The sequence below is a fragment of the Lutjanus erythropterus genome, chromosome 5, assembly GCF_056507025.1.
Source record: "Lutjanus erythropterus isolate fLutEry1 chromosome 5, fLutEry1.hap2, whole genome shotgun sequence".
Taxonomy (NCBI): Eukaryota; Metazoa; Chordata; class Actinopteri; order Lutjaniformes; family Lutjanidae; genus Lutjanus; species Lutjanus erythropterus.
Genome location: NC_139321.1, coordinates 9876103 through 9902827, shown reverse-complemented (window position 1 = coordinate 9902827; position 26725 = coordinate 9876103). Strand labels below are relative to the sequence as shown.

Genomic DNA, 26725 nt, shown 5'->3' with positions numbered 1-26725 from the left:
TTATGAAATATTTTGGCTATGGGTAACCAGTGGACCAAACCAATATGAGACACAATGAGGGGGAGCACACAGTCTTTCAAAACTTAAAAATGTATTGTTTCGTGTCGATAATTAGCACAGGTAGTTTGTCTTAATACTGAGACAAGACTAACAAGAGTGGTTATATTTAAATCTTTTGTTCAAAGTTATTGATATTTCTGTCTGAACCAGGACTACGAAATAAAACAGGGGGAAGCTTTACTTAAATGTCACTCAGGTGCACACTTTGCAAGAATACTAGTTGCTAGCTAGCAGGGATATTTTATATATAAGTTTTATATAATTAGTTTAGTGTAATTTATTACATAACATTTAAAATAATAATTTTAAGGAAAATGCAGCATCTGACTCATTTTGGCAGATGTTATAATGCAGGATTTTCTTTATGTACAGGAGCCCCAGAGATTTCTATTCATTATAATTTTCTAAAAGTTTAAATTGCTGCATTTAAAGTTTATCAGATGTAATGTATTAAATGTCAGTGTGCCACCTTAGAGGGTGTTGAATCTCCCCACTAAATGAAAAAAAAAGGAACCCCCCCTAAAAAAAATTTAGCATAAAGCTTCCAAAAAGAAATGGCCCTGCAACCCAGGCCCTCCCTTTGGAAACGCCCCTCCCTACTGAAAGTGAATAATACTGGATATTGGTATGGACATGTCCATAAAGTCCCAACCCAATTCCACACCTTTTCATACAATCCACCCTGTGATTTTAATGACTGATTGTGTTTTTTGAATCTATACTGATTTGATATTAGTCACTGTGAAGGGTTTTTCACCACTGGCTTCTTGATCCTTGTCTGAATGTATGGAAGACATCTTGCCAGCTCATTCCCTGGCATCGGCTCTCCCAGACTAAGCTCCTTTTTTGGCTTTTCGTTCCGGGGAAAAACACACAGACCTACAGTTTTACACTGATGACAGCGACGCAGCCTCGGGCTCAGATCCTGCACCAACGTGAATCAGCTGCAGTCTGGCTTTCCTCCAAACCAGACATGATGACATTTATAGACTGAGACCCAGTGGAGTAGATAAAGAGAAGAGAGAGAGAGGGGACTCCTCACACTTTCTCACTCAGCCTCTTTGGGAAGAGGGGCTGATGTGGGAAAATCAGCCCACATCGAGGTGGAACAGGACAATGACCTTCAAACTCAACTTCCTGCCAACACATGGGTGAGTTACACGCAAAGTAGGTCCAGTTCTTTGTTTAAAGGTGTGTCTGTTGAATCAGTTTAATCAGCTGGAAACAGTTAAAGTTCTGAATATCAACAAGGACGAATAACACATGGGGAGCTGAGGAGCTGTTTGCCTGAATTTAAAAGATATTATGAGACAGACTTCAGTGTATCAGATTTAATAAAATAACCATCGCTTTTCAGACGCCTTCCTACAGCCTTCTCTTATATCTGTATAGCACTATGTTTGGTAAGTTATATAAACAAATACAGTCTGAGTGTTTTTTGGGTAACACTTTATCGTTGATGAAAGATAATTGATAGTTTATTCAACTTGAATAAATAGTAATTTTAGTGCTAACAAACATTTAAATGCTGTTTATATGAGCTTTATAAACCATTTATCAAGCAATTTTAAAGTTCTATAAACATCAGTTAAAAGTAGTTCCTACTTGAAACACACACACAACAAGGTCTGTGATTTCTTGACAGAGACATCGCTGTTCAGTTTCAAATGTGTTTTTTCTTTTTTTCTTTTTTTTTGGACTGTTTGAGCGCCACGAGCCGAGTGCCATCTAGTTCCACTGTACTGGAGAGAAGGGAGAAATCTGTACGCGCAACACAACTTACAACTCACACCACAACAGTACAGATGGATAAATAGTGTTACAGGCCAAATAAAAATGATGTATTTTTGATTTTGGGGGCTTTACATATTTGTTGGTGATTACCAAATGATTTGTAAACCTTTAAGACATTATTGCATAAAGAGATGAGCCAGATATTTATAACACTTAGTTAATAATTAGTTTGTAAACTGTTTATAAATATTATTTGGTTTGCTATTATGAAGTTACAACTGATGATTATAATACCTTATGTACAGTTCAGTCACAGTTCAGTTATGTACATAGATGGATGACTATTTAATGTATTTAATAAATAACTCATGTACATTACGTAACATACCATTATGTTACATGTTACAGTACGTGATGTTATGCTATTTTATGTCATGTTATGTTTCGTTACTTTACAGTGTAGTACTTCACACTATGTTATGCTACATTACATTATGTTATTTTATGCTACATAATGTTACGTAATGTTATGTTATGATATGCTACATTATGTTATGTTATGTGACTCTGTGTTACGTTACGTTGCATTGCGTTGTGTTACATATGAGAACTTATATAAGTTCGTACTTATTTCAACCCAAAACACCATCTTTTCCCAACCCTGCCCAAGTAGTTTTTGTGCCTGTATTTTGAAAGTCTACTGTTGCATATGTATTATTGCTAACTTGACTGTGGGGTCCTGCAAGTACAAAACTGGCACTTGAGGGGTATCTACGACATCATAGTTTGAAGCTAATGAGGTCATTGACCAAGCTGGTATATGATGAGCTGGGAGTGAGAACGTGTTGTTGATAAACATTATCCAGATTTTTATTGTAAAGCAGCGATTGATGTTTGTAAAACTTTATAAATGGTAAATTAATACCATGTAGTGCATCTACAAACATTATTAGGAAGGCCATTATAAAGGACTGCCATCCAGAAACTGACGTAGACTTATGTATACATACCAAACAGTCATGGTGTATCATATTCTGTTCAATGTCAGTTATGTATTTTATCAGTGGCTTCTTTGCTTGTCTGGGCCTCTGCCTTCTTGCACAACAGCCTGGCGTAGTCATAAAAGAAGAGAGAGGTGTGAGGGAATCATGTGGGAGAGATAAACTGCCGGTGCTTGTGCGTGCATGTGTGTGTGTATGTGTGTGTGTGTGTGTGTGTGTATGTGTGTCAGTGGGCGGAGCAGAGACACATGCATAAATGTTTATCCCAAAGAAATTGCATCACATTGAGCTCCATGTGTTCAACTCTCTGCAGATCGAACCAAGTGTTAAAGTCAGTCTGGGAGATCAGCTCTTGGTGCTGGCCTGGTTCAGTCACAGAGGGAGGGCTCTCGGCCTCTAGAGGATGTCTGCGTCGGTTCCTGCTGCTGAAGCTGGTGACGGTGCTGCTGTTCCCCCACGGCGCAGGCGTCCCCCTGCTGATGGGCTGTGCGCTCAGCCTGCGGGTCCTGGTGCTGCTCCGCTCCCCTCACATCTCCACCAAACCCTCCACGGTGCTCCTGGGTCGGCTGGCTCTCACAGACGCTCTCGCACTGCTTCACTGGATCTTTTGGCTCGGAGCGACTCTGGCCCGGTGGATGGGGGGTGGCGGCTTTGAGATTAAAGTGGACCTCATGAAGGAGGTGAAATCATGTTGGTGGGGGGAGGCTGTGGACCTGCTCTCTCAGCAGCTGCTTGACGCTCACCACCTGGCCTCTCTGCTCCTGCTGGGCCTGCTGGGACTGGAGGCCACGCTGGTGTCACGCTGGCCTCAGCAGACTCGCAGGTTCAGGACTTCTCGCTGGGCTCAGCTCAGCTGCAGCCTCATCTGGACGCTTGTCCTGCTTGAACTGTTCTTCTCGCTCCACTCAAAACTTTTCCAGGACTCCAGACCTCAAACTTTTCCCTCAATATTACAAAACTCTCAAACTTCCTCTCTCAGCCTGATGCCTCATCAGCTCCTTCCGACCTTCTCCTACTGCCTGAGGAGGACATTATGGCTAATGAATTTATGGCTGCATTATACTGTCCTCTATAGCAAACCACAGAAGAGACGGAGCTCCTTTCATTAGAAGCTTTGGCTGTAAAATAGTATGAATTCAACCAAAAGTGTTGTCTGTTCCTTGCCATTTGTATTTATTTTGTTGTATTCATATAATAGAACTGTATTTAATGTGTGTAGAAGAAATACTGATTAAAATGTCTTTATATGGGCTTTAAAGGAACACCACACAGGATTTTCCTAAAAATAATCCTGCTCAATCATCACTTATGACCCACTAGCATGCTCTACAGAAATGGAGCTGTCTCCGCTGTCTCCGCTGTCTCTGCTGTCTCTGTCTCGCTCCTCAGCTCTCTGTCCGTGTCATGGACATATGAAGAGGTGCAGGTGTGTTAGTTTGTTTGACTGAGGGCCAGGCAGAGACACAGTGCACAGGATGAAGCGTTCGCCTCGGGTGTCGGCAGTGTGGCTTCCTCATACAGTGTGGGTTGTGCAGAGGTGTGGCTGTGTTTATCTGGAACGTAACTGCTGTGAAACAGTCAGAAAATACACTGTAAAAAAATATCCAGTAATTTTAAAGGATAACTTACTTACTCTGCGTTTAACTCCATCGTAGTATTTGGAGCAGTGGGCAGCCTCTCTGCACTGCTCAGGGACCAGCTCCAGAGCAAAACCAGTATTTTGCATATAAGTTAATGATGGTGGTCTAAACTGGAGGAAATCCAGTCAGCTTGCTATGAGGAGAAAGTGTTAACCAGTGTGTCATCATGTCATCCGGTAGTGGAATCAACTAATCTTTTCTTATTAACTTAATATAAATATCCAAGTTTTATTTATTCAAGTTAATCAAACTTAAACTTTCTAGTATTTATTTTTAAAGCACTGCAGAACTTATGAACATGAGCTCTTCTAACTTGAAGTCTTGTGACTTGAAATGATGAGTTGAATGAACGCACTGCACAGAGTTCAGTCAACTCATTAAATTAAGTTTCTATAGAAACACGACCGGCATTTTAGCAACACTGTTTGTTTTGACAATAATGAAAACATTACAAAAAAGCTGAAAGTTAGTATAGAATTCAGTCCACCTTGCACTTACAATTGAATAAATTCCCCGGGAGCAGTTTCACTTTTTGTGCTAATGCTGGACCAAAGTAGCTTCAAACAGCTCTTTGTGTGAAATGAAGAAGTGACTCTTCAAACTGAGGAAATGTAAAAGGAAGTGAAATTTGTTGGGCATGTTCTTCAGCGGGATTGAAGAGTTGTGTGTTCAACTTAATGTCTTAAGCCTACTGAACATGTTTGCTCGAAAGTTTGTTTGACTAAAAATGTTTATTTGTTTTGAATCATAACAAAATTGCCTTAACTTGTCTTTTCAAATTAAGCCAACTTGAACATTTTAATGCTGCTACTCTCTCTTAAGTCACTCTCGACCAGTGCCGCTCTCTCTGAGCAGTGGAGGAGGGGCCAACTATGAATGTTTACAAACAGCAACCGACAAATCCACCTTTAAAGTGAGACTAGCTATCTAAATAGTTTACTAAAATTAATAAACACTGGTCACCATGAGCTACTGGTCACACCAATCCAGCCAAGGCAGTTGTGAACCCTTGAGTGTACAAAATAGATAAAATGCACTTTTTTCTTGCTTTTTCACTTGACTTTTCATCTGTAAAAAGGAAGATTATGTTATGTTTTTTGTCAAAAGATACATAGTCTCCACTTAATGACACTTGAAACACTTAATAAGGAAGAGGCCCTTCCAGGAAATACATCCTCAATGAAACATAAACACATGAACTACAAGTATGAACTGTACTAAAAACATATTAAAAACTTGTGGTGTGATGATGTTACTATAGGCCTTTGGATTTATGTGGTTTTCTCATCTTACGTTTGTGGTGAAGTAAGCTGATCTGACATTTAAACAGTGAGAGATTCTGATCTGCTTCATCTGTAAACATGTTGTCATCCTGCAGCTGCTCAGCTGTTTGATCTGGCAGACTGAGCAGGAAAAGATGCAGAAATAAAGAAAGAAATAAAATACAACACAAATATGTTCGTGGTTTGTCAAAAGATCGCAGTGTCTTCAGCAGAGTTGAATTTCGTGTCACTCTTCACACTCTCTAATGTGTGTTTAAAGGTGTGTTCTGTTTGCATATCATGTCTCTCATGCTGATCAGTACAGAAATGTCTGTTTACATTTTTCTGCAGAATATCAAAACGGGGATGGTTCAGTAGCAAGATCTTTTTTTTTTCTAATTCCTGCTCCAGCTTAACTTGTTTATCATCTGTCATCCAGCCAATCACTCAGTGAGCTACACTGTAAAAATATCAACTTACTTCTAAAGAAACATGATCACCACTTTAGCAAGACTTCCCAGCATGCTTTGTTTGAGACTTAAAACTCTTGCGAGACCATGTGAAAGACCACATGTATAATGAAACCTTGTTGTGTGTCTCTAATGCATGTTTCAAAATCATGAAAACAGGCAACCGTCGTGAAAGTTTGACACGCAAATTAGCTCCAACAGGAGCAGCTGCAGATGAAAGTTCTTTGTGTAAAATGAAGAACTGATTCTTCAAACTAAGAAAAAAATCAAAGAAAAACAGACTTGATTGAAGTGTTTGCACGGTTGCAAGTAATTTGTTTTCAGTAACTGACTTCATTTCAAAGTAATCTGACAGAACCGTGAGTGTTAAAAGTTAAAACACATAGTTTTTTAGTGTGCTGTACAGATAAAACACACACACACACACACACACAGACAGAGCAGAAAACCAGTTTCTGTGTGTGAGTCAAACGCTGGTCAATCTAATAAGACGGATGCCACAAACACAGAATTTCAGGCTTGAAAGCAGTACCCAGGCACACTGCAGCTTCAGCTCAGTCATCAGTCACTACAATCATCTTTGCTTTACACAAATTTGTTGCTAAAGATCTGAAAGATCAAAGATGTACTTCCTGTGAAGAAACTGTCTGTGTTTGTAACATTTCAAGGGTATCTGTGACCACATCACACACACAGACACACACACCACGGTCAGCGTTGAGACATTTCTGCTTTGACACTGACGCAAAAGAGAAGTGTGAGGAGAAAAAAAAAAAAAAAACTCCTTGTGTAGAGTTATCAGAGACTCACAGAATGATTTAAGGAGCAGGTGAGTGAAACTGCACAGCTGCATTTTAGCTGAGTAATTCATGGTTGTATTGTGAGCTGAGTCCAGCAGAGGGAAGCAGAGAGCAGCTGACGCTTCAAGTCTGCAAAGAGCCACTGACAGAGTGAGGAGGAGGATGGAGGATGGAGCTGCTGCACTCAGCTAATTAAAATGGCTGCTTGTGTGTGTATGTGTGTGTGTGTGTGTGCACGTGTGTGTGCGTGGCTGCAACTTCAAGTGTTCCTGGAACTAATCAATTGAGGCTGAAAGCCGAGGAACAAGGACGGGGTGAAGAGGAGCGAGGAGCGCTGGTGGCAGCTTCCTTCCCATGATGCTCTCTGCTTGGCAGTGGTCAGGCCTGCACAGTGTACTTTGGCACTGGGGCTGTCAGTCACGAGTAAACAATGTGGGAGGTCAGACTTTTAAAAATAACAATAGATCCTGTTTGTGCTCTTCAGCAAGTCAAGGTTCATTTGTGCTCTTGAGACTTTAAAGAGCCGGACCAGAGGAGGAGAGGACCGTGAGCTGCGATGATTAGGTACAGAAATACGGAGACTGAGGGGAGTTTCTCTATCAAGAAATCTGTGTCAAGAAAAATGTACAAAGAGCAGCGTCTCTCCAACTTTTCTTTTTTTCTGAGGACTCACTGTTTAAAAATGTCAAACCATCCTGACCCAAAGTTCCATTTTTACTGCTATTTCTGCATCACTTTATATTATCTCATGGTGTGTTTTTGAAAACATGCACATGTTAAACACTTGATGAATGAGAAATAAATGCATTTAAGGTTAGGAGGTAAGGAGTTAGCAGGCCATCTCATTGTTTTTCTTTCATTTCATTAGGGAAACAATGTAGGACATTTAACCTACTTCATAAATAAGACATAATAAGTACATTTAGGTGAATTAACAGGTGCCTGTTTTTTCCTCTCATCATTAAAACAATAGTGTGTGCATGCGCTCACAACACACAACATGCATCACTTTTTTAAGAAAAGCTGTCATGAAATTTTAGGCTGCAACAATCCCCAAAAAAAGCCTGTGAAATCCTGGAGGGACTGAATATACAGATTTTAAATGCTTTAAAAAAAGGTGCACTGAAGATATAAAAATTACATTTGCTGAATTTCTTCCACAGTCATATTTATTTGGTGACCCAATAACATTTTCTTTGACCCACCTGAGGGTCATGACCCAGTGTCTGTGAATGACTGCATTAGAGGATAGCGCAAAACTATTAAATTCATCACAGGCATGTTGTTCTCCATCATTCGGCCAATCATTAAGAAATCATGCAGTTACAGTATGTCCTCTTGCTTTGACCTGTAACTCTAGCACCTCCTTTTGGACTGTGTCAGTGTGTCAGTGTTTGTATACAGTGATGAGATTCTACCTCTTCTTTCTGTCAAAATCATTGTGTCCAGATGGGGGCGAATGATAACCAACATCCCAGTGTCTCTCTAACACAGATACACATATCAGATAGAACATTAACGATGGCTGTGTTCCATTCAAGTGTCCAAAGGGAATTAATCTATCGTTCACTTTATAGTTAAACCTGAAAATACCTACAGTGAGTACCTATAGTGAATACAAGAGAAGAAAACTATGAATGTCTACAGTACACTCTAAGAAATAAGGATACTAATTAGAACCATATGGGGTTCTTCAGCTTTTACCCATAGGAGAACGCTTACTGGTTCCAGTTAGAACCACCTGTAACCCGTACACAGGGCTCTACATAGAACCCAACATAAATGTTTATAGCTAGAACCATCTCTGAAAGGTTTGACCCAGAACCCTTATGAGAGGTTCTACAGAGAACTCTTGTATGGTGTAATGGTTCCACCCAGAACCCCCTCTTGGGGTTCTATCCGAGAATTGAGAACTTCCTTATATTCCAAGGGTTTCATCAAGAACCCTTCCAGGGGTCTCTATTGAGAATCCTTTTATTTTCTAAGGGTTTCAATTAGAACATTTTTATATTCTAAGTGTTTCACCTCTTGTCCTCTGGAAAGAAACATGTTAAAAAATGATTGCATATTTTAGTCATCCATCATTTTCACAATCTATGTTACAGTTAAACAATGTTAAATTGACTCATTTGAATTATGAGTAAACACATGAATATTTGAGGTTGAGGATCTTTTAACAACTGTGCTCTAGATAGTTCTAGAAAGAACTGTCCACAAAGGGTTCTTTGGATGATAAGGGTTCTTAATGCCACGCTCAGTCTAACAAAACCCTTGATGAACCCACAGGAAGCAACAGACTGCTGCTAACTCACAGCTCTTCGAGCCGTTCCCTGGTAGGACTGGTAATTTTCCGTCACCTGGTTGGTTAAAAAAAAACTTTTGTAACCAACTCAGTTAAAAAAAATGTTTCTTGAAGATGTTTACAGGTTTTTTTTTAACATTTGTTGAGGAAGTGCAGGTTTTCCTGTGTGTCTCTTTCTCAAAAGCAATGCTGCGCTCGCTCTGTCTGCACTTTGCCAGGCTTCTTTTTAATCGTTGATCAGTCGCCATGCTCACATTTCTGCTATGATGCAGGACTACTGTCAGTTTAAAGCCAGAGAGCACTGAACTTTGGTCTGTGCTTCTGTTTGCCTTTGCCACAAGGCAATGCAGTTTGGTTTTTACCTTGTTTGTAATTTGATTGAGTCTGATTGGTGATGTCTTCTTTTCCTTTTTTCTGAGGTGTAGAGCAGGTTTGTGGGTGCAGCCCTCAGGATCAGTTAGGCCTTGAAAGGGGTTCGCTTAGGTTTAGTTGCATTGAACTGGTCTTTGTTTAAAAAAGTTTTTGGTATTTTTAGTACTAGAGCCTAATTCTGCTCTGCATGCATTGTTTAGACACCTATATTGAAAACTAAAATAGGTAACACTACATTTTGATTTCCCAATAATTTTCTAGAAGTTACATGATAAATTATTCTTAAATCTGTTACTAATTGTTAATTAGTCATTTTCTGTTAGACTTCAGTTTCTAGTTTACTAAGCAGGTATTAATTTCCAGGTGAATTTCCTTGAAATAACAAATTAAATCAAACGTGCAGAAAATACAAATGAACTGCCATAATATAATAAATAAAATAAAAGGGAAAATAAAGACTTTTTACTCTGTGTCTCTGGGTGATGTTGGGAGTTCAGACACCAGTGTTTCTAAACTCCATACACCCTGGCAACATAGTCCTTTATCTGCTGCATCACGCTAATAAAGCAAAATAGAACTGAACTAAATTCAGTTATCCTGTCAAGTCGCACCATTTCCAGCCCCAAGCTTTCTCTATTCTTGTCTTGATAAGTAATAAAGAAGAAGAGTGGCCTCTATTCAATCATCAAATCTGGTTAATCTGTTAGGAAGCAGGACGCACTCAACCAATTCTGCAAATTTAAGTTTTATCTTCTTTCCCTGGCAGCCACAGCCTGCAGCCTGCATGATCACAAAAAACTTTAAACTGTCCAAAGAAAAAAGGCTTTAAGTCTTTGCATTACAAAAGAAATGCACAGGAAATGTTGTGTCTGCTGAATATGGTGCCTTTCAGTTGAATTCCTCTTGTCCAACTGTTTTTTTCAAGCATCTGTAGTTGACCTACTGTGCAAACTTTAACGATGACATTGCTGAACTGCTGTCTGTCATCTGCATTGATTTTGACTGTGTGTGGGAAGTCCAGTTTTTCTCACATCTTTGCCAAAAACAATAATAATGCATGTGGCTTATTTACTACTGTTGACGGGCTGACAAACCCTCCTAAATCATACAATAAATTTGCCTCATTCTTCACTAATAAAATTCAGAGAGCGGAGGAACTGACTGTAACAATATCACCACTTCAATTCATGCGGTGAATTTTTCACTAACAAAATTCAGACAATTAAACAAATTGTCAGTGCCTCCATATCAGGTATCACAGAATTTGATCCTAGCAACTATCAGAAGGATGGCTGGATGGCTGGATGGATGGATGGATGGATGGATGGATGGATGGATGGATGGATGGAGCGGGCATAAGATCTCTTGTAAACAGTCACACAACTTTTCTCAGGTTATCTCCCACAGGCCCTCAAAACTGCAGTTCTTAAGCCACTCAACAACAATTAATCTAGACAACTCACTAATGTACAATTACACTCCTGCAGAACCTCCCATTTTTAAGTAAAGTCTTTGAAAAGGCTGTTTTTCAACAACTGCCTGCAACCACCTGGCTGCTCTTGATAAAGTCTTGAATATAATCAACTTAATCATAGACGGTGGAAAAGTTTCAGTCTTGATATTAAAGTCCTGCATGGTCGACCATATATGACTAAGACTGGAAAATTGGGTGTGACTCCCTGGCAAAGTCCTGAACTGGTTTAAATTCTATTTGAATTAAAGTGTAGTTTGTATTAATGGGTAATATCTGAACATACAAGGATGACATACTGGAGTTAGGGTTACGGTTAGCCTTTATTTATTAATGTTTTATACTGCATTTTAATTTGAATAAAAATTTAATCTGCATACTTTAATCTTGTCTTTACCCTCTTAAATCATATTTAAAAGTCACCTTTCCCATTGCTTCATATTTCTTTTCTTAAAATCTTTGTATCTTACCCTTTGAACTGCCTGATTTTTGAAAACTTCCTGCACGAATAAACTTGCCTTGCCAAGAAGACCATGTTTGGAAAAGAACTGATCAAATCTTATGCAGATGACTTTTTACTGGATGTGATCTGAGGTACGTCAGGTACATCAGCCATTATATCACAGAGACAAACAGCAGGCTCTGTCTGTACAGGCCGGGGTCAGTCTGGTCAGCCTGTCTGCCTCATCTCTCAGTCTGGAGAACGAGCGCTCACCCATGGCTGCTCATGCTGCACCTATAAGTGCTGTGGGGTAAACAGCCGCTGCTCGATCTCTTCAGCTGCAGAGTGTATCCGGGGTCTGTGGTCTTGGTCAAAGTCAGCAGCATTGATCTGGGCTCCGCTCTGCTGTGGCTGAGTTGGTGTCTAATCAGGTCAGAGCTGAGCGCTGGCAAACAGAGGCTAAGGTCTGTTACAGAGGTATATGCATACGCACTTAGGACACCCCTCTGCAGTCATGTTAATATCAGTCCATAAAGCCTATAAAGCTCAAGACTTCTGTGTTGTATTGCCTCGTCGCCTTTGTCCGGCCCTGTTGTCAGGGCCGAGGTATGTATGGCACGACGGGGCTGCCCCTAAACCCTCCTGGAGCCAATGAATGAGAGGATGGACGGAAGCAAGGGGAGGAAAGCAAAGGAAATACACTCATCATCGCATTAAAGGAGAGCAGGACAGAGGGGTCGAAGAAGAGAGGAGATGGAGGGAGGGAGAGAGCGGGGGTGGAGGGGGGGGTGCAGTAATGGGGTCTTTGTTCTGGTTGGTGTGACTCACAAAGCCTTTGCTGGAGCAGCACAGCTTAGTTACCGTTACCAAACACAGAGAATAAGGAGGGAGGAGTGTGTGTGTGTGTGTGTGTGTGTAAGGACTGGGGGGAAGTTTGTGCAACCCAATCAAAGCTTACATGTCCTCTCTGGTTCGACCAATCATAAGATTTCAACACAGCTTTTGCTTGTTTGCCGTTGCTTTTATTAGTTTTGTTCTTAGCCCCAATTGGCTGCGTTGACTGTCAGTACATAACAGACAACCAGCACGACGCCATAGTCGTACAATCACCTTGTCAGACTTGGTTATGTGGGGTTTACAGTAGGGCTGAACAATAAATCACAATCGCGATACGTTTGCAATATGGCCAAGTGCAATATTGCAGAACTAGAACAAAATCAAAATTTTTTGAAAAAAGGAAAAATGTTTGAGAAAACAGCATTATAATGAGGTGCTATAGTGCTGCAGAGATTACCCGGCCTAAAAATCATGTTCTCCAGATGAAGGAAAACAAAACTCAATAAATATCACATCATCATGTGTTTAAAAGTTTTTTTTTTTTTTTTAAATCAGTGAACATAAAACATTTGTAATGCAAAACTGATTTCTGCTAGTCTTATCATATATCGCAATCGCAATTTCAAAATAGTTGCAATATGATTTTTTTTTTTTTAACCAAACATGCAGCCTTAGTTTACGCAAAGTAACTGACAGGTAACATCATTCTTTGCAGCATCTCACCTTTGATTATGTATTTTGACAGAAGTCATCTAAAGATCCAAAACTCATCATCAATAGGTAAAAAAAAATATATATACTTTTTTGGGCAAAATGTGTCACTCAGAGGACATAGAAAGTTGAGAATTAATTTAATTAACTTAATTTGAAAAACCATCACTATTTACATATGATATATATGATGTGTGTGTAGTCATACTAGCTGCTAATCACAGTAACTAAAAGATGAATTACCATCACATTTGGTACAGACATTCATGTCCTCTCAGGATAAATTGTAATAACAGAATCAGCTGTACTTTGTTTTTAGTATAAATTAGCAAATGCTAGCATGCTGACAGGCTAAACTAAGGCACATAATATGTATATATAAGATAAAAAATAGTCATATTTCAATATATAATTTGACCCATCAAAAGAATGTGGGTCTGAATATTGTTTTTTACCCTTTACCTCCACTGACATTTCCCCTATTATGGTCACCGCTGCCAAAATGCCTTTTCTAAATTAATGGGTAACTCTTACTTGCCAGCTACTGAAGCAATACTTTACTTTAGCTGACCAAACAAAGGACAAAATTTGAATCATGTTGTGAAACGTCAAGGAAACGTGTTTTTACATGACTCACATGTTCACTTCAACACCAACAATAAAGAGGTTAGTCACATCTGGTGGTGTGTAATGTATTGTGTGTGAGCGTGTTAAACTGGCGTGTGTGTGTGTCTGACTTCAGTTTATGCAGCAGGATGTCCTGTCCTCCCTGCTGCTATTGTGGAGTGTTCAGGCTGCCAGACGCAACCCCCAAAGACCACTTCCCCTCTGTCAAGTGCCTCTCTCTGTCGCTCATACACACCCACACCCACACACACACACGCACGCATGCATACACAGCCTCATGCCAGCCGAACACAATGGGAACCTGTCCAACACCGCCCTGTCACCTGGCTAAAAATACCTCTTCTGGTTGCCCCAGACATGATGATTGTATTGTAACAATAGTGTGGCAGGACTTTTGTCAGCCAAAATAGCACTTTGCTGTTATTCTGAGATATCATACATCACGGTGTATCAGCCTGGTGTGAATTATGCTGAAGATGTTACCTGCATTTTGAACTAATTAATTATATTCTCATCTTATTTAAATGCTCTGTAGATCACTTGTCATTATGAAGTTAAAGGACTGGTATTTACAATTTGGTCGCATCTAACTGTGAGCTTGCAGACCGCAAACATGTCACCTCCCCCTCCCCTTCCAGGTGTGTACAAGAACCTACGGTAGCAAAAACGCAAAAGGCCATCTCTAGAACCAGTGTTTAGTTCATCTGTTCTGGGTTAATGTAGAAAAATATTAGTGTAACATGGCGTCCTCCAAGGAGGAGGACCCGCACCCTCTCTTGATATAAATTCTAGGGTAACAAAAAACACAGCGATTCTTATTTTGAATATAAACTAATGAAAACATTCTTATGAATATTACATTCCATTTCTGCCATATTCTCCCAATAAAGCCCCATAAAACACCTTTAACTGATGGTTTTTATCATCTCCGCCAGACGTAAGCCTGGATCACTTACATATGTCTGTGTGTGTGTGTGTGTGTGTGTGTGTGTGTGTGTGTGTGTGTGTGTGTGTGTGAGACCAATGAACCTGCAGCTTGTCCACAACTTATCTCAAATACTACTTGACCAATTAGCCTAATTGTTTTGTGCACATTTGTGACTGTACGCTGAAGGACCTGTGTTGTCCACAATTTCTGAAAAACACTGAAGACACTTTTTATATGGCGACAGCTGTGGCTACAGGCATTGTGTTCTTGGTTGATATCTCAAGAATGCCTGGAGGGAATTTTTTCCAACTTGGCACAAATGTTCACTTGGACTGATTAAATGGTGATCAAAGATCAAAGGTTGTGGTAAACTCACAAAACACATTTTGGGCCATGACTTGAAGAATTCATGCACATGCAAACATCTAATAGGATACCAGCAGTGGTAGAGAGAGACAGTTACATATGATTAAATGACAAAATAAATGTAATTGTAATCTGTTACATGTGACCTCTTATAGATGCATTCAGGTGGAAGCAGAATTTTGATGTATCTGGTAACTGCTGTTGAAATAGTCTCAGTTAATCACTGATACCTCTTTACGACCTACAGAAATTAAGGGGACAGCTCGCGAGAAGGTCAGCTATTTCTGTATACTTGTTTTGGCTGCCACTGGGTTGAATTCTCTGTGAAATCAGATGAAACAAGCCTGTGTTTACATTTTAGATTCCATATGACTATCACGTCAGTCAGTTTAAAAGCAGCAAGAAGAGATTTTTATACATTATACATACATTATATTAATTTATTCTCGACATTATATTTTTTCAGTAAATACAGTGCATTTGTCCACAGGAGCCTCCAAAATCAACACTTATTAAAGTTTCTTGTAGTGGCTTTAATCTTTAACAATACATCGTGTTTTAGTTGTTTATTTGCTTTGTATTGCATGTAAACTCTTAGTCTGCAAAGTAACTAGCAGGGGTGGAAGTAATTAATTAAAAATACTCAAATTAGTGTAATTAAGTAGTTTATTTTGTACTTTTATGGGTATATTTTCAAGCCTGTACTTTTACTTGTATTTAAGTATGCATCAGAAGATGTAATCTATGTACAGTTATTTTTAAAATCATAGTTGAGTACTGAGAACAATTTGAATTAATAACCAAACCTTTCGCCTGCATTCTAGTAGCTAATCAGGTGATTTGATCACAAACAGACCAATGAAAACCAGGAAATAGGAACAAAAAACAAAAAAAAAGACTGCAGCAGCACAAGTTTGGAGTTAGGATTGTATTGATGGATATTTAATCAATAGTCTCGGCACTAATTGCACCTTATTTGACACTGTTTTGTCTGATCGACCCACTTGTAGAAATTAGCAATAAAATTAGAAAAAAAACAAAAATAGAAATAAAATGAAAATGAGAAAAAAAGTGTTTTGTATCTTATGATTAATGATTAATCAATTGTCAGCATTTTGGATCAGGAAAACGCACACATTTTTTTCAATCCTAGTTTGGAGAGGTGACTGTGACATCAGTGGTTAAAAGTAACTAATACTCTGAGTGGTTTTTGCAAAAAATACTTAGTACTTTTACTTAAGCATTTGTCTAATACCAATATTTGTCAGTACTCTTTCCACCACTGGTAACTAAAGCTCTCAGATAAATGTAGTGGTTTAAAAAGTGGGAGAGTATAAGTAGAAATATACTTGAGTGAAGTTACTTTATAAAGTCACAATAATATAATCTTAAGTCACAGGAGGTTAATTAAAAAACAGCCTATAATAGGGGGGAAAACATTTTGAGGCTGGTAATAAAAGTGTGTTTCTGGTCCTCGTGCTTTGTGAGCTCTCCAGCTGATGACACCAGCCTGTGTCTCCTCTCTTTCTCCCTCCCGCTCCACAATCCCCTATTCACCCTCCTCCTCTTCCCTGCAGCCCAGTTGAGGGTCTATTGTCTCGCTTCCTGTGACCGTGCAGCAGCTCTCCTCATGCCCCGCGCGCTCACGCACTCACGCGCGCGCGCACAAACACCCCGGGTGAGCAGGCGCGCGGGATCTGATGCGGTCCCATTTCCAGCAGACGGACCAAGGGCTGGTCAGGACCAGCCGAGGAGCTCGCAGCCGATAACTCGCTCGAAAAGAGGCTTCTGGGTGATATTTGGGAGCAGTTTGACTCGGGAGAGGTAAAAAACTCCAGAGGAGCAGAAGGACTGAGGAGCAGCAAAAACATCTGAGAGGAAGAGTATGGAGTTTTTCTTTTGACAGCTGCACCGCTGCCACACTGACAAACATCAGTGACCAGGAGGTGAGCTGTCACCATCCACTCAGCTGCCAGTGAGTTCCTCTGCTTTGTCTTCACACAATGACATTTCTGAATAGAGCTGACGAAAACATGTTTTGTCTTGAGTTGAGAAAAAACTTTCCACACGAGAGAAGAATGGACTGGTTTAGCCACAACTTTTGTACTTTAATAATTTAGCTGTGGAGCTGATAAAATACATCTGCAGGCTTAGATTTACTGCATATAACAGGACTTTAAACTAACTGGTGTGGTTTAAAGTACAAATAACACCTTTCAACACTGGCTAATGCAATTTATACAAATTATGTGGCATCAACAAATATGTGTAATTAGCACCTGTGCAGCCCCTAAACAAACTAAACACCCCTTTATATTAGGAATTAAATATTATACTATAAAATGTATCACAAGGCTTAACTAATGTGTTTGGAGGAACAAAAACCCACTTATGGAAAGGCTAAAGTAGGACTGGGCAATATATCAATATTATATCTATACTGTGATATGAGACTAGATATCATCTTTTTTGGATGTCAGTATATTGTGATATAAGTACTGTCTAAAGGCTGCATTGCAGTAAAATGATGTAATTTTCTGAACTTATCAGACGGTTCTGTTATTTGTTTTTATCCATACAGTCATTACATCCACATTTACCAAAAATCTCATATTCATATTTTGTGAAAAGACCAACAGTCATTCCTTCAGTATTTTTGCAATATCAATAACTATTAGTATCGATGTATTCAGTCAAAAAGTTAAGTGCAACATCGCGACATATTGCAGCATGGGATCAAGAATTAGGTGACGATTGAATCCCAATCCAGCCTGCACACAATTTTAATCCAGTCTCAACAAGAAATATGCATTTTAATGTCTAAAATGTGTTTATAAAGTCTCACAAGTAATGTTATTTTATTGATTAACTGATTAATTGTTTGATCTATAAAATAGCTAGAAATTATGAAAAATGTACATCACATTTTCTCTAAAACTCCTGGTTTTGTTTGACCAACAGTCAAAAAAAAATTTCAGAGATATTCAAATTACGACACCTTTAAAAAATAATTTTATAGTTACGACATAGAATATTAAATAAAACATAAAGGATGAAAACTTTTTGTTCTTGTGTCTCAGATACACTTTAAGATAAGGTGGCTTGTTTTTATTCTTTTTTTTTTTTCAAGTCAAGCAAATTAAAATTTTAAGTCAGCCCTGAGACTAACTTTTTTAAGTTCAAGCATTTTTTTTTACAGTGTAATACTATTATATAGGAAAATGAGTGAATTAAAATGATCCAAATGAGTAATCGAAATTTCTTTGAATCAGATTAATCAATTATGAATCCATTATTAAATTCATTGCCAACTGTTTTGGTAATTGATTAATCAGTCTGAGTAATTTTTTAAGAAAAAACAGAACGGGGCGCCCCTGTAGCTTAGCTGGTAGGGTGTGCGCTCTATGTGTTGAAGCTATCCGTCCTCTGCAGCGGCTGTCGGTGCGATTCCCGCCTGTGGCACATTTGCGGTGTGTCATCCCCTCTCCCTCTCCCCCTTTCTTGTCATATCTTCAGCTGTCCTATCTAAAATAAGGGCCAAAAAATAACCTTTAAAAAAAGAAAAAACAAAACAAAAATATCAAAATCTCTGATTTCAGCTGCTTAAATGTGAATGTTTTCTGGTTTCTTTATTCTTGGACGACAGTAAACTGCATATCTTTGGGTTGACATTTGTGGACATCATCTTGAGCTTTAGGACACTTTATAGACCAAACAAGTAAACCATTAATCAAGAAAATAATCTACAAATGAATCGATGAAAATTGTTGTTAGATGCAGCCCTACAGTTAATCAACCAACAGCTCATTACTTAACCATATAAATCCTATAAGACTTCACGGAGTAAAAACATATTCTGTAAACTACATCCATCAGCTCTCCTGGCTTTATGCAGTGAAGACGTCCACTGTCTGTGAGCCTGCTTGTCCTCCACCGTCATCTCTCCCTGTCTCCTTCCTCCTCCTCGCATGTGAGAGAAAGGAACAGCTGGACGTGAGCTGAGCCTGAACTCGATCCGTTCAGATCAGCGGGTCCCAGAGGCCTGTTTCTGTCACAGCCACGGCCGACTGCGGGGGGAAACCCTTTAACTGTGCAGCTGTCCACGACCTGTACATGCAATCCATACACACACACACACACACACACACACACACACACACACACACACACACACACACACACAATAGGGTCAGAAATCCCTCGGCGGGACTCCTAGAAATCCACAACATGCTTAAATATGTCTCCGCTACATAAACTGTATAGCAGCCAAATACAATGTTCTATAGACTGGCCTCCCTGCAGAAACAACATCAGCTGAATATGAAGCCGGTACTGTCAGAGGTCCTGGGACGGAGCCACGGTACACAGAACCCTACAGTGTGTGTGCGTGTGAGTGAGGACTGGCACATGGACGTGTTTGCTTGCTTGTGTATGCACATGTGGAGACTTGGTGCGTATATGTAAGTGTGTGTTCGGTGCGGACGGGTACAGTGAGGGCATTGTGAGGGCCGCTGGAGACTTTCTGGGAGGCGTGTGAAAACGCAGTAAAGATGTCACACTGCAGCTGGCACAGGACAGCGCTGATGGACTGCTTACACACTCACAGCATTGCCTTTGTGTGTGCGTGCTGAATAGACATATAGACTGAATCTTATCCGGAGACGCTCACGGTTTTTACAGGCCATGCCAAAGCCCGACCACCCCTCTACTGCTGCTGCTTTAGCTCTGTTGCATAACTCAAGATAAGACCGGTTTAGCTTGTTAAATCAGCTGCTGTAGCGATTTGAAACTGCTCTCCCGTAAAGCTGGAGGACTTAGGAGGGAGATTTTAGTAGAGAAAGATAAGAGAATAGGCCGAGATGTCCTGAGGTGTTAGTCCAGCACTGTAACTGGATGGTGTCTTTCCCTCCCTGCCATGCCTTTTAACTCTACACCTCAGTTTTAATGTAAAAATTTCTTGCAGTCTCCAGTTCCAAGGTGAGACAGGTTATTGTTTCAGTTTTTCGAGAGCTCCCTCTGAAGCCACATGAGACATACAGCTGTTTTGATGTGCTGTTTAGCGCTCCTTATGACTGTTTGACTGAAACCGATGTGTCACATTGGTGGAGTTTCCCTTTTAAGACTTTAAGAGTACCTTCGCCTCTGTTTTGGCTGAGAGTCATCTAAACACTCAGAGATTCAGTCCAGTACTGTATCATTTGTTTGGCTCGTGTCTTTGTGGTTCAGAGTTTGTGCAATATTTGTTTGCCAGAGAAATCTACTGAGAGAGTGTACTGTGAGTGTGATTCACAGAGTGTCAGTGTTTGTGAAAATGTACATAGTGTGATACTTGTTTATGTTTACTTGCACAGTAGGTGAAATGAAGTGATGTGTGTGGCTTCTGTGCTGCAAACAGAAGTTTGTTGTGCTGCTAGGAACGTGTTATCGAGAACCGGTACTAAACCGGTGCCGGTTCCCGACTGGTCAGAAGCAAAATATTGATAAGGTACTGGACAAAAGATACTGTTTTCAGTATGTTTGTAACGTTTCATAAACAAGCTGACAGGGCAAAATGTTCACAAGTGTGGACTTACTTCGCTAAATACAATAACTTATAATTCTTGCAAAAAGAAAATAATAATAACAATAATAATAATAGGTGATGAATCTTTTCAGATCTTTTTTTGTCATGTCTTTAGTTTTTGTACCAAATTATGGCAAGTACTTCCAATATGAGTACTAACAAGTATTGTCATCAATGTCAGTATAAATAAAATCCATGATAGATATCCCTATTAATGACCCTGTTTGAGTAGTTTTGACTTTGCCGTACAGACCAACAACTATCACTGCACACTTATGGCATTAGCTCGATTTAAAAGATGCTATAATCATAAAAACTACACTTAAGGGCATTTGTATGTGTTGTCTGGTGTCTTATAGAAGTCCGAATCTGCATCCACTTAGTTATGTCATATATTTTTTTTTAAAAGCAGATACTCCTATTCTAGTTATTTAAAGTCTTGATATTAATCCAAACACAAACATTTATTTGTTAGCAACAAGTCAACAAATTAGAGAAATACAGATGTGACTGATTCATGAAGAATTTGGAACGCTCTGATACTCAATATCATAGCATCAGTCTGATACCAGCATAAATGACTGGTCTCAGGTATCAGGAAAAGAAAAATCCAATACAGTCCATCGATCTAAACTTTCACCTAAATGGTTAAACTTTGAACAAAGAGGGAGTGACACAGAGGAGCAGCATGTGTCACACGAACGGTGGTTAAAACGTGAGTGAAACCTGTCAGCAGCTGTGCGGAGTTATTTTAAGCTCAAGGGAGAAAGGAAAAACAAAACAGCCGAGTGCAATTTATCTAAATTTCATTTTGAATATTTGTATAAGTGAGTCATGTTGTTGGATGTGCATGGGAATAGAAAATTTGTTTCAGTTTCAGCAGCTTGATGTTTCTAGATCTCAAGGCTTTGTTGCACAAGAGAGAAAAAGATGGTATCAGGTTGGTATTGGTATCAGCAGATAGTCACAGTTGTGTTGTTTTAGCGGACATGAAAAAGTGGTATTGAGCCGCCCTGACACAGGTGTTCCCAATGATACTAAGACTCTCTTTGACCTGAATACGAGTGTCATTGATAACACCTGTGTTTATTCCACAATTTCATGTCAGAATGGCTGCTGTGACAAAGGTCTGTTGGTCATTATACAACACAAAATGTAATAAGCCAGTGTGAGCGATGCTTCCTCCATTTACATGAAGGAAGCAATAAGTCTTTTGGCATCACTTCCGCAATACAAATGCTGAATATGTAGAATATCAAGTTTGATAACACAGCGCACTGTTATAGAGATAAGAAAGTTATCGCTCTGCAAACTCAACACGTACTCAACAATCTTATTTCCTGTTCTGACGTCACACGTTCACACAAATATTAATTCAAGTAAATGAAGTCGACGTATTTTCTCTCACAATGTCAAATCATTTCGATTGTTTGTGTTCGACAACAAAACTATTGTGTTTCTTCACAACGCTGCTCTGTGACGGTGGGAGCAGCTCTGCACTGCTTTTGTACCAAACCAACATGCTGACTTGTTCACTTCCTCCAGTTGAAGCTCAGCCTTGGATCCTTTTGCTACTTGGATGTCAGACTGGTTCAGGCTGGGCAATATAATGATACTGTCATCTTCGATTTTGGATATCGTTATACCTTGATACGGCAAGTCCTGTCTTTTTCTGGTTGCTGCATTACAGAAAATTGATCTAATTATCTGCACTTACAGCTTTTTCTAGTTGTTGTATTAATTGCATTTACCCACTTTGTCATTATATCCACATTGTTATTTTGTGAAAGCGCCGATAATCGTCCTGCAATATTGCTGTGCATTTTGATAAATATCCATAATGAGGTGTTTGATCAAATCTATCATGACATATGCCGTAACTGAGGTGTGTTTTAGCTCTCAATCTACAGTACATGTTTCTGTCGTGGCAGTCTGATGACAGCCTGAGTGCAGCCTGCCACACTGACATGCAAACTAAAACCCCGTTGACAGATGAGACTTTATTTATACTGACTGATAACACATGAACTGCATTAAAGCATACACATACTGACAAACGTGCAAATACAGTTATACCAACACTGAAAATATAGAAATTACGTTTGATTTTAAGCATTTCTACTATTTTTTCTTCCCTGCAGCTGATTTAAATCAGCATTTCCAAATCCTGGTCCTTGGGGCCCTGTGCCCTGCATGTTTTAGATGTTTCTCTTTAAATGGTCAGCTCGTCATCAGTCCTCTGCAGAAGCCTGATAATGACTTGTTCATTTGAATGAACTAGATTATACACTGTTTTACTTAGTTTAACTGTGAAGACACATCGATTAATCCTATAAAAGATGTGAAAGGAGTAGTTACCTATATTGATGCAACCTGTGTTGATGTTAGTCCATTAAGAGCATAATTTTAAATGGTTTAATTAAATGTAAAATTAAAGAAAAATTCAAGATGTAAATACACTAAACATTATAGGTTTGAGTTTGGCATAATGGCTAAAGGAAGGCGTCAAAAATATTGTTACTTGGATATTTTTTTTAATAGAAATTTCAAACGATACAATACTAAAAAAGATAATTCTTTATTGTCCTGCCTGAAATTTGGCTTGGAGTGAAACCAGACTTCTTGTTCAGTGACTTTTTCTGTACCAGCACTTTGTGCACATTGTGAATAAGAATAATATACAGAAATTATTATTATTATCATTAGATTTTTTTTTGTTATGGTATCAAAAGAGGTATTGAGTTTTATTTTTTATGCTGGTATTGTATTGAAGTTTGAATTTTGGTATTGTAACAGGTATACCGTATGCTTCATCTTATGGAGAACTTGAGTTGTTTACTTCTTGTTCTGTAGGTTTTATGGTGAGGAAGTGACCATGTGCTTTTCCTTTTCTCTCCACAGGATGACCGACCAGCCCTGCAGGCGTGCATCCTGACTGTCTCTGCCTCCATTTGTGTGTCTGAATGTCCACGATGACTTGGAGGGGACTTGACTGGTGGGTCCCCTGCTGACACCTCCGTCCCCAGATATCCGCAGCGACTCCCACCTTTCCTGACGGCTTTGGTGTCCCTGTTTTCTGTGGAGTCCCCCCTCCTCCCTGTTTGAGCTGTCACCATGGCTAGCCTGGTGCTCAACGAGACTGGAATGGAGGACTGCGGCATTGACGACTCCTTCAAGTACAACCTGTACTCAGTGGTTTACAGCGTGGTCTTCGTCTTAGGCCTGATCACCAACTGTGCCGCCCTCTTTGTGTTCTGCTTCCGGATGAAGATGCGCAACGAGACCACAATGTTTATGACTAATTTAGCGTTATCTGATTTAGTATTTGTTTTCACGCTGCCGTTCAAGGTCTTCTACAATGTTAACCGCCACTGGCCCTTTGGAGACGGACTGTGTAAAGTTTCGGGAACAGCCTTCATCACCAACATCTACGGCAGCATGCTCTTCCTCACCTGCATCAGCGTCGACCGCTTCCTGGCGATAGTCTACCCTTTCCGCTCCCGCTCCATCCGCACGCGCAGGAACGCGGCGCTGGTGTGTGCTGCCGTGTGGCTGACCATCGTAGGGGGAGGAATATCAGTGACGTTCTTTTCCACCATTAACAGCACAAACAGAGCCACCACGTGCTTCGAGGGCTTCTCCAAGAGCACCTGGAGGACGTACCTGTCCAAAATCACCATCTTCATCGAGGTGAGTGTGATAGTCGCACACATGGACTGAGAAAAATAGACATTTCATCGGCTGCTTCTGTGTGTCTCCTTTATGCATTTGCCCGTCCGGTGGCTTAGACGTCAATAGAAAGAAGAACATCTAAACACCCTGAGACACATAAAATAACACATACAAGAACTTATTCACTTCATTTTTGGAGAAGTTTTTCTCATTGGAAGTTGTGGGTAATCAGAAGATTAATATTTTGGTAAAGAACTGATTAGATCACCCACTATCATGATCAATTTCGTACGTTTATAGCAAACTTGGTTCAGGATTAAGTGAAAACAGTTGATTTTCTAGTGAAATATGAATCTTTTAATGCACATTGCATTGTTTACTAGCAGATCTTGACCTCCACAATATGACAGAAGCACATCATATCGTGAATCTGTTCTTTGTGTTTCTGTATCTATGGTCTCATGACATTTATACACTTATGCTAACCAGTGACACGATGTAAACTTTAATTCCACTCATTGTTTATTTCCTAGATTGTGGGCTTCCTTCTCCCCCTCCTGGCCAACTTGGTATGTTCCTCGCTTGTTCTGCGGACACTGCGGCGTCCAGTGACTGTTGGTCATGGCTGTGACAGCAAGAGACGTGTCCTACGGATGATTTTGGTCCATCTGGGCATCTTCATCATCTGCTTTGTCCCTTATAACTCTATCCTCTTCCTGTACGCCCTGGTGCGGACCCAGGCCCTGGCTAACTGCGCCGTGGAGCGTTTTGCCCGAACTCTTTACCCCATCACTCTGTGTATGGCCAGTCTCAACTGCTGCCTGGACCCCGTGGTCTACTACTTCACCTCAGAGAGCTTCCAAAAGAGCTTGACCATGGGAGGCAAAGGGCCCGGGTCGCGGCCCGAGAGCATCCCCCGCAGCGACACTGAGACCCAGGACACAGCGAACACCCTCCCCAGAGACACACATGCTCTGGCCAGCAATGGAAAAGACACACCGATGTCTGAGAGTCAGTTCTGACTCAGCAGGGACGAAGGAAGGTAAAGAAGGACAGCGTGGGCTCGATGGGAGCCCTGAATTTGAAAAATTAAGCAATCAGCTGTTTGGTCCTGGAAGTGACAAACGCATAACTCAGCAGATTAGTTAAGTCCTGAGGTAAGTCCTGAGGTATGGCCTGGGCTTTACGGATTAATCCACCACTGGAGAGCGGAGGAATGTATCTGTGTGTGTTTATTATGGGACACTACAGGGACCAGGGGACCAGAGCCCCAGCCACACCGGGACAAATGTCTAGAGACACGCAGGGCCTCTGAAAGAGACTCCAGCACATCATCACTCAGGCTTAACACACACAAACACTCACAAATGCACTGGATTGTGGATAAGATGGAGATTTCCGTCCACATTGTTAAAATATGCTGTTTAGTACTTTTATAACACACTGAGCCCTTAAGTTTTATTGTTATAAAGTCCGAGCTTTCACAGAACATTATATCATCGTAGACGTTAATGTTATGACACTTTTTAGTGTGGTGAGACTCAGTGTTATTATAACACGGCAGCGCGCTGACCTGCTGAGTTAAACGTGTCTCGTGTTGAAGTTTGAGGCCATTAAATGTCTGTTTTGAATTGCTTTCGTGGCTGCATTTATTATTTCTGTCCCCCGCCTTGTGCCTGTCGGTTTGGCCAAACGTATTCTGAACCGGCCCTTGTCAGCATGACTGGAGGTTTGAACTCATGGGGGAGTTTTCCTACTCTACTCTCCTCATTTTCATCATTTGTTCTTGGAGCCGAGGGCAGCTCTGATCCAGTCGAGGACCTTGGCCTGTGCGCTGTGTCACAGGCCAAATGCTTATTATGACTGGAGCAATGGTCCATTGTTTGCTTCTGAATGAGGTCTCTCTGTCTTAATCTGGCCTTAGACTGCAGATCTGCTCAAAGTCTCTTACACACAGCAACATGCACACACTCCAAAGTACGAGTGAACGCTGTTTACTAAATACCCCAAATCAGCGTGTTACAGTACACTGCACAAGGCACAAAACAGCAAAGTCATTAGTCAGCAGATCCAGGAGTTTGGTGAATACTTTTATCATGCCGTTAGCACGTGCACTTTTATCATGCAGGACCCCACTGGGACTTAAACGTGTAGTTCAGACTCTTTGAAGTGGGGTTGTATGAGGTACTTATCCATAGTGTATAGATGGCGGTTGGTATGCCCTCAGTTTGGACAGGCAGCAGGAGGACTGGTGTAGTAGGAAGCAACTGAACTGCTGTGTACAGGATCAGCAGAATAATGTGTTTTAGCCACCTGAACAAAATCAATATCACTTGCCAACAGTCATCCTTTTCTGATAGGAAACAGCTGTTAAATGCTGCCTGGCCAAAGCAAAATTCACACACTCTAGTATTTTGTTTTACTGCCTTTAACTTTTATTACAGCACACATTCGCCATGGCGTTGAT

At 40.3% G+C, this 26725-nt stretch overlaps 2 protein-coding genes across 3 annotated transcripts; both read left to right on the top strand.

The window, feature by feature from the left end:
• Positions 1-881: 881 nt before the first annotated feature.
• LOC146326452 (uncharacterized) lies at positions 882-4109 on the top strand. Its single transcript, XM_084718349.1, has 2 exons — positions 882-1211; positions 3109-4109. Exons 1-2 carry the CDS (start codon positions 1138-1140, stop codon positions 3902-3904), a joined length of 870 nt encoding a protein of 289 aa, XP_084574475.1. The 5' UTR covers positions 882-1137; the 3' UTR covers positions 3905-4109.
• A 12560-nt stretch (positions 4110-16669) lies between these two features.
• On the top strand, positions 16670-25893 carry lpar4 (lysophosphatidic acid receptor 4). Of its 2 annotated transcripts, none has more exons than XM_084718725.1 (3): positions 16670-16969; positions 23488-24276; positions 24792-25893. In XM_084718725.1, the coding sequence occupies exons 2-3, from the start codon at positions 23701-23703 to the stop codon at positions 25278-25280; spliced, it is 1065 nt and encodes a 354-aa protein (XP_084574851.1). In that variant the 5' UTR covers positions 16670-16969; positions 23488-23700; the 3' UTR covers positions 25281-25893. The 2 variants fall into 2 exon arrangements, with proteins under 2 accessions (XP_084574851.1, XP_084574850.1); XM_084718724.1 differs by having other exon boundaries at positions 16670-16998.
• The last annotated feature ends 832 nt before the right edge of the window (positions 25894-26725 follow it).